The sequence below is a fragment of the Ovis canadensis genome, chromosome 13, assembly GCF_042477335.2.
Source record: "Ovis canadensis isolate MfBH-ARS-UI-01 breed Bighorn chromosome 13, ARS-UI_OviCan_v2, whole genome shotgun sequence".
In the NCBI taxonomy this organism is placed as follows: Eukaryota; Metazoa; Chordata; class Mammalia; order Artiodactyla; family Bovidae; genus Ovis; species Ovis canadensis.
The window spans coordinates 95,169,539-95,185,548 of record NC_091257.1 but is presented as its reverse complement, the minus strand read 5'-3'; the positions used below and the strand labels follow the sequence as shown (position 1 = coordinate 95,185,548).

General features: G+C 50.0%; 1 protein-coding gene across 3 annotated transcripts in view; it reads left to right on the top strand.

Annotated features, from left to right (window-relative positions):
- The window catches only part of ZFP64 (ZFP64 zinc finger protein), a 75,865-nt gene that overhangs the window by 43,840 nt on the left and 16,015 nt on the right, over window positions 1–16,010 (top strand). The window contains exon 1 of one of the 3 annotated variants that reach the window (XM_069548837.1): window positions 12,628–12,803. The exons of the other annotated variants lie outside the window; for them this stretch is intronic. Coding sequence (XP_069404938.1) covers window positions 12,698–12,803 — 106 coding nt within the window. The 5' untranslated portion in view covers window positions 12,628–12,697. Of the gene's footprint in view, window positions 1–12,627; window positions 12,804–16,010 lie in introns of those variants that run through there. 3 annotated transcript variants of the gene reach the window in all.

Sequence of the window (16,010 nt, the reverse complement as noted above, 5' to 3'; positions counted from 1 at the left end):
TTCAATCTTTCCCAGCATCAGGGTCTTTTCAAATGAGTCAGCTCTTCGCATCAGGTGGCCAAAGTATTGGAGTTTCAGCTTCAGCATCCATCCTTCCAGTGAATACCCAGGACTGATTTCCTTTAGGATGGACTGGTTGGATCTCTTTGCAGTCCAAGGGACTCTCAAGAGTCTTCTCCAACACCACAGTTCAAAAGCATCAATTCTTCGGCGCTCAGCTTTCTTCACAGTCCAACTCTCACATCCATACATGACTACTGGAAAAACCATAGCCTTGACTAGATGGACCCTTGTTGACAAAGTAATGTCTCTGCTTTTTAATATGGTATCTAGGTTGGTCATAGCTTTTCTTCCAAGGAGCAAGTGTCTTTTAATTTCATGACTGCAGTCACCATCTGCAGTGATTTTGGACCCCGAAAAAGTAAATTCTGTCACTGTTTCCACAGTTTCCCCATCTATTTCCCATGAAGTGATGGGACCAGATGCTATGATCTTCGTTTTCTGAATGTTGAGCTTTAAGCCAACTTTTTCACTCTCCTCTTTCACTTTCATCAAGAGGCTCTTTAGTTCTTCTTCACTTTCTGCCATAAGGGTGGTGTCATCTGCATATCTGAGGTTATTGATATTTCTCCCGGCAATCTTGATTCCAGCTTGTGCTTCATCCAGCCCAGCATTTCTCATGATGTACTCTGCATAGAAGTTAAATAAGCAGGGTGACAATATACAGTCTTGACGTACTCCTTTTCCTATTTGGAACCAGTCTGTTGTTCCATGTCCAGTTCTAACTGTTGCTTCTTGACTGGCATACAGGTTTCTCAGAAGGCAGGTTAGGTGGTCTGGTATTCCCATCTCTTGAAAAATTTTCCACAGTTTGTTGTGATCCACACAGTCAAAGGTTTTGGCGTAGTCAATAAAGCAGAAGTAGATGTTTTTCTGGAACTCTCCTGCTTTCTTGATGATCCGGCGGATGTTGGCAATTTGATCTCTGGTTCCTCCGCCTTTTCTAAATCCAGCTTGAGCATCTGAAGTTCACGGTTCACGTACTGTTGAAGCCTGGCTTGGAGGATTTTGAGCATCACTCTGCTAGCGTGTGAGGTGAGCGTGATTGTGACATAATCTATGGATCACTCACAGAGCCTGGAAGTGACAGTGGGGCTGGGTGACGTCAGTGCCACCTCAAAGGAACCGAGATGCACTTTTCTCGAGAGCACGTAAGGTAGCTGAGCAGTCCAGGCCTGCCACACCCAGCCCCACATCTAGAAGTTTAGAATGCTTATCCTGGGAAAACATTCCTTTAGCGTTCAGGAACTTCCATGGCTGTGGGGCCAGCCAGTGAACTGGAGGCTGTTTCCACCATAAAGGTCCTGATCCACGTTGTTGCTTACACAGTATCCTCCTCCAATATTTCACGCTCATCATTTCAAATTCTAGTCCATGTAGGGGAGGGGCTGGAGTGATGGAGGAGAAAGGAAAGGGGAGGAGGAGCTGAGGATCTGTTTGTTTCATGGTTATTTCCATTTTCAGCTAAGACTGTGTCCCAGTGACTGCGGGCTGCCCAGGTGGCGCTAGAGGCAAAGAACCCATCTGCTGAGGCAGGAGACGCCGGAGATGTCGGTCCAGTCCCTACATCGTGGAGGAGGACATGGCAGCCCACTCCAGTATTCTTGCCTGGAAAGTCCCACGGACAGAGGAGCCTGGCAGCCTGTGGTCCACAGTGTCGCAGAGAGTTGGGAGTCAGGCACGACTGAAGCAACTTAGCACCAGTGGCTATTTAACTAGCTGCTGCTGCTTTTTTTTTTTTTTTTTATTTAAAAAGTTATATATTCTGACAAAGTGAAGTGAAGTTGTTCAGTTGTGTCTGGACTCTTTGCGACCCCATGGACTATACAGTCCTGGAATTCTCCAGGCCAGAATACTGGAGCGGGTAGCCTTTCCCTTCTCCAGGGGATCTTCCCAACCCAGGGATAGAACCCAGGTCTCCCACATTGCGTGTGGATTCTTTACCAGCTGAGCCACAAAGGAAGCCCAAGAATACTGGAGTGGGTAGCCTTTCCCTTCTCCAGGGGATCTTCCCAACCCAGGGATCAAACCCAGGTCTCCTGCGTTGCAGGCAGATTCTTTACCAGCTGAGCCTCCAGGGAAGCCCAGTGGCTCAGCTATATCTGCTAGGGTTATAAATTAGTATGGCCACATTGAAGTAGTTAGCATTTCCTAGGAAATTTTAACATAAGCGTATGTTCTGATCCAGGCATTCCTCCCACACTACATTTCTCAAACTTACCGTGCATGAGACTCACCAGGGGATTTTGTTATTAGTAGATTAGCAGATTCTGGGCATAGAGAAACTTATACACATGAATCAGGAAACCAGTGCAAGAATGTTGGTAGCGACATTGCTCGTGATTACAGATTGGAGACCACCCGTCAGCAATGAAGGTGTCGCTGAAGCGTGAATATATTCCCAGGGCAACAGTGAACGAGCCACAGCTGCCTGCAGTGACGTGTTGAATCTCACAGGCTTAAAGGAGCAAGGGAGGGAAAGCTAAGTCATACCGTTCCCCGAGTGGCAATACTAAGTAACATATTTAGGTGATGCAGCTATTTTTCAATAGTGCCCAGAATTAGAGCTTGTGGCAGCAGGTGGCTGAGGAAGGAGGAGCTGATGTGGAGCATGAAGGGCTTCTTCAGTGCTAAGAGTCTTCCCCATCTTCCTATGCTGATGGCTGCTGCTGCTGCTGAGTCACTTCAATCGTGTCCGACTGTGTGTGACCCCATAGACAGCAGCCCACCAGGCTCCCCCGTCCCTGGGATTCTCCAGGCAAGAACACTGGAGTGGGTTGCCATTTCTTTCTCCAATGCATGAAAGTGAAAAGGGAAAGTGAAGTCACTCAGTCGTGTCTGACCCCTTAGTGACCCCATGGACTGCAGCCCACCAGGCTCCTCCGTCCATGGGATCTTCCAGGCAAGAGCACTGGAGTCGGGGCGCCATTGCCTTCTCCAGTGTTGATGGTTATTCAGGTGTTACGCCTTAAATTGCACGTTTATGTTTTGTACATTCTTGTACGTGTGCCACATTTAAAATTTTCAAACTTAGAAGAGTGTGAAAAGGCATGTAGCCAAGATGCCCGTCACTCAGACAGCTGCGCCACAAACGCTGCTATCGAGTTATCACCAGAGAGAACTCCTGTTACCAGCAGCCTGGTCTCCTCTGCATCACGAGTTTATGCGAGGATGTGCGTATATGTAAACGTGTTAAATTTTATCACAATACTATTTCGTGTGTGCGTGCATCTTGAAGAATGTTCCATCCGTGCACAGGGAAACTGTCTTTGTGGTCACGAAGAATTTATTCCATTGTGTGATACAGCCATAATTTAGTAATTTTAATTATTAACTTTTAACCATAAAGTGGTATGTGAACCCGCTCCTCCCTATTTAAAAAAAACATTGCTGAGTATAATGTTCTCTTGGGCACATCCGTGGATATTTTCGGCTCTCCAGTCCTTCCCCTTCCAAAGTGCTCCCTGCCCACGTCTCCCTGAACTCACGGCCAGTACACATGTGCACTCAGCCTCAGTCATGTCCCACTCTCTGCGACCCCATGGCCTCTAGCCCACCAGGCTCCTCTGTCCATGGGATTCTCCAGGCAAGAATACTGGAGTGGGCTGCCATTTCCTCCCCCAGGGGATCTTCCCGACCCAGGGATCGAACCCGCATCTCCCGCAGTGACAGGCGGATTCTCTACCACTGAGCCACCTGTGGGAATCCCATAGCCAGTGTGCATTCTGCCAAAACGTTTCGCCCCTGGACATTCATTTTTCACCACCGGAAACACGTGGAATGGAAGATGTGTTCCTGGCTATGTGGGCTTCCCTGGGGGCTCAGCTGGTAAAGAATCCATCTGCAATGGGGGAGACCTGGGTTCAGTCCCTGGTTGGGAAGATCCCCTGGAGAAGGGAAAGGCTACCCAGTCCAGCATTCTGGACTGGAGAACACAGTCCATGGGGTCACAAAGAGTTGGACACGACTGAGTGACTTTCTTTTTCACTTTCATGTCTTTGTATGACTTGTTTTTCCTCTTCATGCAGTCTATCTAGAGCTCTCAGTTCAGTTCAGTTCAGTCGCTCAGTCGTGTCCGACTCTTTGCGACCCCATGAACTGCAGCACGCCAGGCCTCCCTGTCCATCACCATCTCCCGGAGTTCACTCAGACTCACGTCCATCGAGTCAGTGATGCCATCCAGCCATCTCGTCCTCTGTCGTCCCCTTCTCCTCCTGCTCCCAATCCCTCCCAGCATCAGGGTCTTTTCCAATGAGTCAACTCTTCGCATGAGGTGGCCAAAGTACTGGAGTTTCAGCTTCAGCATCATTCCTTCCAAAGAAATCCCAGGGCTGATCTCCTTCAGAATGGACTGTAGCCACGCCTATAACCGTGAATCTGCCTGAGTACTTTTATTTGCTGCCTGATGTGGTAAGGCACAGCTGGATCTAACCATTCCTCTGCTGCTGCTGCTGCTGCTAAGTCACTTCAATCATGTCTGACTCTGTGCGACCCCATAGATGGCAACCCACCAGGCTCCCCTGTCCCTGGGATTCTCCAGGCAAGAACACTGGAGTGGGTTGCCATTTCCTTCTCCAATGCATGAAAGTGAAAAGTGAAAGGGAAGTCGCTCAGTCGTGTCCGACTCTTAGCGACCCCATGGACTGCAGCCTCCAGGCTCCTCCATCCATGGGATTTTCCAGGCAAGAGTGCTGGAGTGGGTGCCAGCGCCTTCTCCAACCACTCCTCTACTGTTGGCATTTAGGCCGTCGCCCAAGGGTTCTTGCTGTGACAGTGGTTATTGCAGTGAACATCCTCGGACCTGCCCCCTGGCACATGTGCCACCGTTTCTCTGAAGCGTCGCCGGGGGGTAGCACTGCCAGGCCGCTGGCAGGGTGCATCTACAGACTCACCGCCCAGCTGCCCTCCAAAGGGACATAAATACTCACGCTCCTGCCGGCAGTGCTCAAGAGGACACATCTCCCTGCACTCTCGCTGAAAGTCGATGTTATCAGCATTCTCAATTTTTATCGAGCTGATAGGTTAAAAGAAAAAAGGACTTTGTGGTTGATATTCATTCCAGTAATCGGGCTTAGTCGGTAAAGAACCCGCCTGCAGTGCAGGAGACCCAGGTTTGATCTGGGTCTCAGGAAGATTCCCCTGGAGAAGGAAGTGGCAACCTAGTCCAGTATTCTTGCCTGGGAAATCCCATAGACAGAGAAGCGGGGCAAGTTACAGTTCACGGGGTCTCGAAGAGTCCAACACAACTTAGCGACTTCACCACCACCACCCTTGTAGTTAGTGATGCTGAACGCCACTTACACATTTCTCGCCTGGAATCTGCATTTAGCAGGATCCCCAGGTCAGTCTTCTGCACGTTTGAGAAGCATTGGAGTCAGAATCTGCTTTTGAACAAGGTCCCCAGCGATGCCCACGCACAGTTTGAGAAATGCACAGCGGGGAGAATAGCTGGAGCACAACATACACTCCCCTCCACTAACATGGGGTGTGTGTGTGTTTATCTCTTCTATTCAGACAGGATATAAAATAGTACTTCAATGTATTTTTAACTTGTATTTCTTTCATCGTAAGTGACTTTGGACCTTCTTTTCAAATTCTTATGAGCTATCTTTTTCTTCTCTGGGAACAGTCAGAGAGAGAATTGTGTTTTTAATTTATTTCTCTTAAAAAAGAAATTACTTGACTAATTAAATGAGTACTAGTACTTATTAACAGAGAAGGCAGTGGCAACCCACTCCAGTACTCTTGCCTGGAAAACCCCATGGACGGAGGAGCCTGGTAATCTGCAGTCGATGGGGTTGTTAAGAGTCAGACACGACTGAGTGACTTCACTTTCACTTTTCACTTTCACGCACCGGAGAAGGAAATGGCAACCCACTCCAGTGTTCTTGCCTGGAGAATCCCAGGGATGGGGGAGCCTAGTGGGCTGCCGTCTATGGGGTCGCACAGAGCCAGACACGCCTTAGCAGCAGCAGCAGCACTTATTGACCAGGGAGAGAGACTGGCACGAAGGCAGCTCAGAAGGGTTGATGACGTCAGCACAGCTTGTTTGCTTCCTGTTTATTCCCACATAAAACGAGTATCTGCCTCAAGTTCATTGGAACCGCCAATTCTTTTTTTTGGTCATAGCACGAAGCTTGTGGGATCTTAGTTCTCCAACCAGGGATCAAACCCGGGTCCCCAGCAGTGAGAGCTCAGAGTCCTGATCACTGGACTTCCAGGGAATCCCAGGAACCGCCAGTTCTGGATGAGCATTCGCTACTATCACAGGAGCTCTACCTCTCACCCTTCTGTCATGAACACCTGTTACCGTTCACAGTCCCGCCTCTGTCGCAGACACTGCTCCCTGCAGTTTTACATGTACGAAGTTCATTCACCCTCGCTACCACCCTGGGTGTATCAGCATCCCCATTTTATTGATGGGAAAACTGAAGCACAGGGCAGCTTTCTCAAGATCACCTGGTCTCAGAGCTAGGATTCTCACCCTGGCTGGCCCCAGGACATGTGCTTAGTAAGGATAGGATACTAACTCTGGAATCTTTGCAATGCTTTGTAAGGAGATGCTGAGTGACCAGGAAAAATCTGTATAATTCATCCGTATGTGTTATCTCTTGGCAAAATGCTTGCTTAAATTATCAAAATTACAAATACACTCCATTTTTCTTTTACAAAGTGACAAGCCTTAAAAATTCACTTTCTCTGTGAAGAAAGGGAACTACCTAACAACTATTTTTTTTTAATCAAGATAAAAGTAATATATATAAAGAATGAGAAGTAACTAGGGACTTCCCTAGCAGTCCAGCGGATAAGACTCCACGCCCCCAGTGCAGGCACCACAGGTTTGAACCCTGATAGGGGGACTTCCAGATGTTCAAGCTGGATTTAGGAAAGGCAGAGGAACCAGAGATCAAATTGCCAACATCCATTAGATCATCAAAAAAGCAAGGGAGTTCAAAAAAAAAAAATCTACTTCTGCTTCATTGACTACACCAAAGCCTTTGTGTGGATCACAACAAACTGTGGAAAATTCTTCAAGAGATGGGAATACCAGACCACCTGACCTGCCTCTTGAGAAATCTGTATGCAGGTCAAGAAGCAACAGTTAGAACTGGACATGGAACAACGGACTGGTTCCAAACTGGGAAAGGAGTCCGTCAAGGCTGTATATTGTCACCCTGCTTATTTAACTTATATTCAGAGTACATCATGAGAAACGATGGGCTGGAGGAAGCACAAGCTGGAATAAAGATTGCCGAGAGAAATATCAATCACCTCAGATATGCAGATGACACCACCCTTATGGCAGAAAGTGAAGAAGAACTAAAGAGCCTCTTGATGAAAGTGAAAGAGGAGAGTGAAAAAGTTGGCTTAAAGCTCAACACAAAAAACAAAGATTATGGGATCCGGTCCCATCACTTCATGGCAAATAGATAGGGAAACAGTGGAAACAGTGTCAGACTTTATTTTTTCTGGCTCCAAAAATACTGCAGATGGTGACTGCTGCCATGAAATTAAAAGACACTTGCTCCTTGGAAGAAAAGTTATGACCAAACTAGACAGCATATTGAAAAGCAGAGACATTACTTTGTCAACAAAGTTCTGTCTAGTCACAGCTGTGATTTTTCCAGTAGTCATATATGGATGTGAGAGTTGGACTATAAAGAAAGCTGAGCACCGAAGAATTGATGCTTTTGAACTGTGGTGTTGAAGAAGACTCTTGAGAGTCCCTTGGACTGCAAGGAGATCCAACCAGTCCATCCTAAAGGAGATCAATCCTAGTGTTCACTGAAGGACTGATGTTGAAGCTGAAACTCCAACACTTTCGCCACCTGATGTGAAGAACTGAGTCCTTGGAAAAGACCCTGATTCTGGGAAAGATTGAGGGCAAGAGGAGAAGGGGACAACAGAGGATGAGATGGTTGGATGTCATCACTGACTCGATGGACATGGGTTTGCGCAAACTCCAGGAGTTGGTGATGGACAGGGAGGCCTGGTGTCCTGCAGTCTATGGGGTCGCAAAGAGTCGGACACGACTGAGTGACTGAACTGAACTGAGGGTAACTAAGATCGTGCATGCCCAAAGACAAGAGCAAAGAAAGAAAAAGAAGAAGTTCTAAACCAGAAAGTAACTAGTTTCTAAGAGGAACATGATATGGAGTGAATATTTGAAATACAGTGTTTAGCCAGGATTCCTTTGTTAGGCAATTTTGTTGCTGAAAATAAAGAAAAGTTGTCACCTGTAAAAACCTCTATCTGCATGTTTAAACTTGGCAACAGAATTTCCTAATCTTTTCAAATATCTTCCACCTACAGAGCTTCAGTGGGTTTGAAATCCACTTGTTACACAGATAGTGGGGCATACTCTTTAGTTTAGTTTGTAGAAGCCCCACGTTGATTATCAGGGAATATGAAAATTTACATGCTGGATTTCAAAGAAAATGAAGACTCAATCTGTATTAACTGGTGAATGGGATTAAAAAGGGAGAACCGGAACTTAAGCATAGCCAATGGTACTTTGCTTTTTTCTATATATTCTGTGAGGTTTTCTCCTCTTCTGTTTTTCAGTGATGACCCTGAAATTAAGCCGTTAAAACCAAACATGGTATGGAGCTTTATTTAGGATCGTAACTCTGAATGGATGTACTACAAAACACTAAAACAATGCCTTCAAAGAAGAAAACAAATTTTAATCTGTTGCTATCATGATACTTGTAGAAAACATTGCTATTTTTCACTTTTTTTGAGTAGAAATATGTGCAAGGATAATTCAAGTCAAAATCATAGTGAAATATCTTTGTACGTCAACTTGATTGGCAAAATTAAAACATCCAATGAGATGGAGTGTGGGAAAGACAGTGGCTCCACGGTCCCTCTCCCTTCGCTGGGAAAGTGAGGTTGATGCCTCTCCTGCTTCATCGTGCCTTAGTCTCTTACAGTCCAACCAATGTTCACATTCATTTAAGAAACTGACACTTTCCAGAAAGACCGTAGCCACATGAGTCACGAGGCAAAGACTGGGAAACAACCAAGTGCCCGTCAACAGGAAAGCAGATAATCACACTGGAATATTACACACCCGTCAAAATGGTTGAACAACAGCGACAATGTGGGCGACCTTAGCAATATAATAAATGAGGGAGTGATTCAGACCTGGATACTGGGAAAGACTGAGGGCAGGAGGAGAAGGGGACGACAGAGGATGAGATGGCATCACCGACTCCATGGACAAGGGTTTGAGCAAGCTCCAGGAGATGGTGAAGGACAGAGGAGCCTGGCGCAAAACGTCAGACACGACTGAGCGACTGAACTAATTCCTGGGAGATTACATTCCCATTTCTTTCTTCTTTTCAGTATTTGTTGACGTGGACCATTTTTTAAAGTCGTTGTTGAATTTGTTAAGACACTCTTTCTGTTTTACATTTTGGTTTTTTGGTCCCAAGGCATGTGGGACTCTTGGCTCCCTGACCCGGGATCAGAGACACGCACCCCCTGCATTGGAAGGCAGAACCAGTGCGCCGCCAGGGAAGTCACTACCTTCCCTTTTAATGACCTTCTTGAAAGATTAAGATTTAAAGAATATGTGTAGGTGCAAAAAAGAAAAAAAAAACTTGTCAAGGGGGAAAAAGGGCAAAGAAATGAAGAATGGAGGGTTTAGGTTAATGGCAATTAAATTGGGGGAGGGGCTAAGGGAGGAATATGAGAAATGCAGGTTATGGTTAAGGTCTGGCTGGGGGTTGCAGGTTCCCTTGTATTCATTATATCACAATAAGCCAAGGAACAGACAAGCACCCAAACAAATGCGCATCAGGGATGGCAACGGGACATGTACTAACACCAAAGATCGGTTAATCCAATTCTGTGCACCTGACCTGAAGAAATGACCTCTATCCACAGAAAATACAATCACAGGCACACACCTGTGGAGTGGTGTCAGATCTCTCCCAACCTCTGGGCTACATTCGTTTCCTCTTTCAACTTCCCCAGAGGCAACCCTAATGGCAAGAAGCAGAGAGGAACCAAAGAGCCTCTTGATGCAGGTAAAAGAGGAGTGTAAAAAAGCTGGCTTAGAACTTAACATTCAAATAACTAAGACCACGGCATCCGGTCCCATCACTTCATGGCAAATAGATGGGGAAACAGTGACAGACTTTATTTTCTTGGGCTCCAAAATCACTGCGGACAGTGACTGCAGTCGTGAAATTAAAAGACACTGGCTCCTTGGAAGAAAAGCTATGGCAAACATAGACAGCGTATTAAAAAGCAGAGACATCACTTTGCCGACAAAGGACCATCTAGTCACAGCTGTATTTTTTCCAGTAGTCATGTATGGATGTGAGAGTTGGACCATAAAGAAGGCTGAGCACTGAAGAAAGGATGCTTTCAAACTGTGGTGCTGGAGAAGACTCTTGAGAGTCCCTTGGACTGCGAGGAGATCAAACCAGTTAATCCTAAAGGATACCAACACCGAGCAGTCACTGGAAGGATGGATGCTGAAGCTCCAATATTTAAGCCACCTGATGCGAAGAACCAGCTCATTGGAAAAGACCCTGATGCTGGGAAAGATTGAGGGCAGACAGAGGGTGAAGTGAGATGGTTGGATGGCATCACTGACTCAATGGACATGAGTTTGAGCAAACTCTGGGACATGGTGAACAGGGAAGCCTGGCGTGCTGCAGTCCATGGGGCTGCAAAGAGTTGGACACGATTGAGAGACTGAACAAGAGGCAAGCGACACCTGATAATCCTTCTGAGACATTTCAAAAAGACACACAATAAGCACAAGCACCAGGATGTTCTGAAACGGCTTTACCTGTGTGTGTACCCCGAGGGCTTCCCTGGAGGCTTAGTCAGGAAAGAACCCGCCTTCAGTGAAACGCCGGAGTGCGGGTTCCACCCCCACCCTGGGCCGGGGAGATGCGGGTTCAGCCTCCCCTCCCCCCGCCCCCAGGCCGGGAAGATCCCCTGGAGAAGGAAAGGGCAATCCGCTCCGGTATCCTTGCCTGGGGAATTCCATGGACAGGGGAGACTGGCAGGCTCCAGGGGGCCGAAAGAGTCGGACACGACTTGGCGCCTACGCCGCCACCACCACCACCACATGTGCCCTTAGGCACACATCCCAAAGAAAGCTTTAAACGTTGCTTTTAATAAACGTCGTGAAAATTCAACCTTGAGTGACTTCATCCGGCTTTACACAGACATGTTTACAATCAATCTACACCTTGAAAATCAACAGGAAATTTGAGGAAAACAGGCTCTGTCTTTGAGAAATATAAAAATGAGCTGCTCGCAGGCAGTCCCCTAGGATGTGTCAAGGGTAAACGTCACAAAAGGTGAATGGAAGACAGGGTGAAGCGGAAGCCGCTCGGGGCCGGGCCAGCCACCGAAGAAAACCGCACCGGCGGCTCTGTTAGAAATGCGGGCTCCAGGCCCCGCCCCCACGGGTTCAAAGCTGAACCTGTCTTTTTACCCAAAGGCACCGCGTGACTCTCAGGTTCGGGCAAGCTCCGGGCACAGCCCGCCTCGAGTAACTCCCCAACCGAAGAGCGCAAACACCTGGGGCTCGTAGGTGGCTTTCTGCTCCCAGTTGGATGTCGTTTACCTGGTGCCAGGAGGGGTCCCCTCGGGTCTCATCAAGACCCAGCCAGTCTGAGCAAGAACGCCAATTAGCTCAACCGCCCCCCCGCTCCCTGGACCACGCCTCGGTCACCTGCCGGGCGGGGTCCGCCCCGTTCTTGGCCCCAGGCTCCCTCTGTGTGGTCTCGGACCCCGGGCGCCGGGGTCCCGGGACAGGGCGGGGCGTGGTTTGGGGGTCGGATGGGGAAGACGGTGCACAGAAATACAGATTCCTGGGCCCTGGTGCCTGAAGCGAAAACTTGCGGAATCTGCATTTTTACCCAGCTCTTCCAGGACTAGTGGGTTCACCCTGCAGTTGTAGCCTAATTTAAATTTTAAATTCGAATACGCAGCCACGAGTGGAGGTCGTGCTTCCCAACCTTGGCTGCACATCAGAATAACCTGAGGGACTTAAAAATATATATATACACCAGTGTCCAGGGTTCAAGTCCAGACCAATTAAGCCAGAATCTAAAAGCGCTGCCTGGGCAGCAGCCGCCTCACCTGGGAGCTCGTTAGAAATACAGAAGCTCAGGCCCCACCCCAGACCCACTGAGTCAGAATCTGCATTTTAACGAGATCCCCAGTGATTCGCGCGCACATTAAAGTTGGAGGAGAGCTGTACTTCTAAATTTTAATGGGCAAACGAATCACCTGGGGACCTCGTTAAAATGCAGACACGGTTTCTCAAACTTTAATGTGCATGCGAATCACCTGGGGAGCTTGTTAAAATGCAGATTCTGATTCCGCGGGTCTGGGGTGGAGCCCGAGAGTCTGCATTTCTAACGAGCTCCCAGCCGGTGTGGGCTGCCCGAGTGCGCCCCGCGCTTCCCCGGGAGTCCCGAGGTTTGGCTGCGGGCCAGTCCGCCGCCAGGGCTCCTGATAAACCGTCCTGCTGGGCTGATGAGCAGGATTGCCGGGACGTGCGTGCTGCTGCCGAGCCGGGTTAATTCCCGAACCCCGGGAACTGGCTGTGTGAAGCTGGCCGCTCGCAGGGAGTCGCCAGAGCCCCGATCCTCACGCCATGTCGCGGCGCAAGCAGGCCAGGCCCCAGCATCTCAGCTCCGAGCAGCCGCAGTCCGCGAGCCGGGAGTTCGCAGAGGCGGCCTCGGAGGCGGCGGGGGAGCCGGGTGAGTGGCGCCGGGGACCCGGGTGCTGGGGGCGGTTTTCTCGGACTTTCGGCAGACCCGCGTGGGTGCAAGGTCCTGACCATCGGGCTGGAAGGGGGGGTCGGTGAGGCTTCCAACTTGAGTTCTGGGGCTCAGACCTTATTACCCTTGCCTTTGTAAGTTACACACACACCCCCTTGTAAATTAACCTTTCTCGGGTAGATTACGTCGCTCCCCGAGTCGCTCTCCTGCAACCACTCCTGCCCCCCAGCCCCCCAAGCGCTATTCGATGACGGTTCGTCTCTCGCACACCTTGGAAGGATGCTCTGAGATCCCTCCGGAGGCAGCCTTCTGCGTGCCCGGCCTCCTTGGCGCCGGGCTGGGGCTGTGCGCCTCGGAGGTGGGCGTTCCGAGATCCAGGCGTCTCCCTGGGTGTTGGGGCGGGGGGAGCGGGGACGGAATGGGGGGGGGGGATGTCCGAGCTTCTGCCGGGCCCTGGAGAGAGGTGCTGGAGCGGGGGCACTGCGACCGGTTCCCGTCCACCTGGAGCTCTAGGCCTCTGGGGACCGGAGCGATGGCCCTCGAGATAAAGCGGTGGCGCGTGCAGCGCGTTCGGGGTGAGCGCTGGGACAGCACCGATCTGGGAGGGGCCGGGGTGCTGCCCGGGGAAGGCCTCTCGGCGGAGGGCACCATCGAGGAAAACCTCCTGAGGCTTTGGGCGAGCGGTAGAGGCGGCCAAGGGCATCAGCGAGGCTGGAGTTGGGGCGGGGGCGTCCGGCTGAGGTCTGAGAGGGGCCGGGGGCCCCGGGCTCCAGTGAGGGTGTCAACTGTTACTCTGAATGAAGTGGCGCCAGGGTTTAGGGCGGGAGCGGGATAAGGATGACGGTGGGGTGTAGGGTTAGAGGGATTCCGGGAGAAGCTTGGAGACCCTGGGGAACCCTGAGTGCCCAGAGGCAGCCTCTGCTTCCGAAAACTCTGCGGGTGGAAAGCTTTGAGAACTCGCTGGATTCCTCCGGCTCCCACCCCGCGCTCCTGGAATCCCATGGGTGGAGCAGAGTCGAGGAATCTGCATTTCTAAGGCGCTTCCGCTGTGATTATCTTGTCCTCTGATGAGACCGTGTAGGTTCCTATTTCAGGCCTCTCCACCCCACCCAGCCACCCCCGCGATGAGTTGCTGCCTTTTGCTTAGCCAGGAGCTGGTGAGAGGAGCCCTCACTGGAACTCTGTCCCCTTCTCCCTCCCGCCGCCTCTGCATTTTCCTAGCTCCGAAAGGGAGAGGGAGGATCTGGTCTCTTCTGCAAGAAGGGGCAGACCTCCAGCAGCAGGTGTCCAGTGAGCTCTGATGACCGCACTGCTCCCAGGGAGGCAGTGGAGGAGAGAAGCAGCTTAACAAAGCCACTCCTAAACTGGTGGTTTGTATATAAAAGTAAAGCTTGGCTGGGTGAAACTTCTGCAACCAAAATGCCCTCGAGGTATAGAGTGCCGATAGGCAGGTAGAACCAGGGTCTTCCTGGGGGCGGGGCAGGGCTGCGGCTCCTCTGTAAAGAATTGGGGCGGTACTGGGGATGTTGAGTCTTGTGGGGGGAGCGATAATATAAGACGGTTCTTGAAGAAACACAGGCTGTTCAAAGTGAGTGCTATGGGCTACTTTTTACTCCTGCAAACAGCGCTTGGAGGGCAACCTCCTGGAGCCTTGCTCCGTGTTTGGAGGGGTTGGGGAGGGTGTTGTGCGGCACTGCGGGGTGGCCACCGCTGCAGAGAAAAACAGCCTGTAACTGATGTCCCCTACACTTGTCTCAGGTCGGTTATGATGTGAACTAGAGGCCTGCCTTTTTTTTTTTAAGGTTGCACGTGTGTGTGTCTGTGTGAGCACATGCGCGCTCTCAGTCACTAGGTTGTGTCTGACTCTTCTCCGACCCCATGGACTGTAGCCCACCGGGCTCCTCTGTCCGTGGGATTTTCCAGGCAGGAATGCTGGAGTGTGGTGCCATTGCCTCCTCCAGGAGATCTTCCCGTCCCAGGGACTGAACTCGCATGCCTGCATCTCCTGCAATGGCAGGTGGATTCTCTCCTGCTGAGCCACCTCGGAATCCCATTTTTTAAGGTTGGGCTGCTCTTAATTTGCAGATGGCTTTGCAACTCATGTAGCTTCTGGAGGAGACAGAATGACACAGGTCAGCTGGGAACTTCAGTCACCACCAGAGAGAAGCTAAGAGAGGCAGGAAAACGACCTTAGCAAAAGACACCAGCAGTTTCTCAAAAGGCTAGAAGGCCACTGAGCCACCCTGAGTTCCCACCGTCAGGTGCGGCCCACCGCCGCCTCCAGCCTAGGAGGGTCTCTGCCCCAGCTGCGCCTGTCTCAGGAGAGCAGGCTTCCCACCTTCCTTCCTTTCCTGGAAGAAGGAAGTCGCCTCTGAAGCTCTGCCGTTTTCTGCCTGGGTGACCCTTTATAGCCTTAGGCACAGTTTTCTGAGAGCTTTAACCCAACAGTCTCCCTTCTGCCTGCCTTCACATTGGCCCTGTGAACTGTTTCCCTCTCCCTGAGAATTTGGTGGCGTGGGTGTGTGTGTGTGAGTGTGTGGTGTGTGGGTGTGCACTTGCACATCAGGGAATATAACCAAGAGCATCTGTATAGTGCTGACTCAGAAGGTTCTTTTACGAAGTTTGTTAAGGAATTTAATCTTCGTCTAAACCTGGGAAATGGGGACCAAAATCCTCATTTTATAAATGTAGAAACTGAGGAACAAGGAAGTTGAGGAACTCAACCAGGGTCACACAGCTAATAAGTTCCAGATTCCACTTCTATTTATCAGCTGGCTTCCCAGGCATAAAGCACTGTGCTTCACAGCCTCCTACTTAGCTTTCCAGTTTTCTTGGTTTCAGTGGGATTAAAAACCCTCAGGAGTTTAATGGCTTGCTTTCTTAACATGTGAATTACTAAGCAATGCAAGGTTTTGTCTTCCTCTGAGAGGCACAATGATGGACTTCAGACGTGCCAAGTTTTCTGATTCCCTGAAAACTCTTGCCCAGCAGCCTTGAGCAGCATCTCTGAGCCAGCTTCTCTTCCCGCAAGCAGAAAGTCTCAGTGTGGTCCCCAGACCAGCAGCATCAGCTGGGACTTTGTTAGAAATGAAACACCGCCAGCTCCACTCTGGATCTCCAGAGCGGGGGCCATGCCACCTGCACCTTAACAAGCCCTCTAGGTGACTGTGATGTGTGGGTAATTTG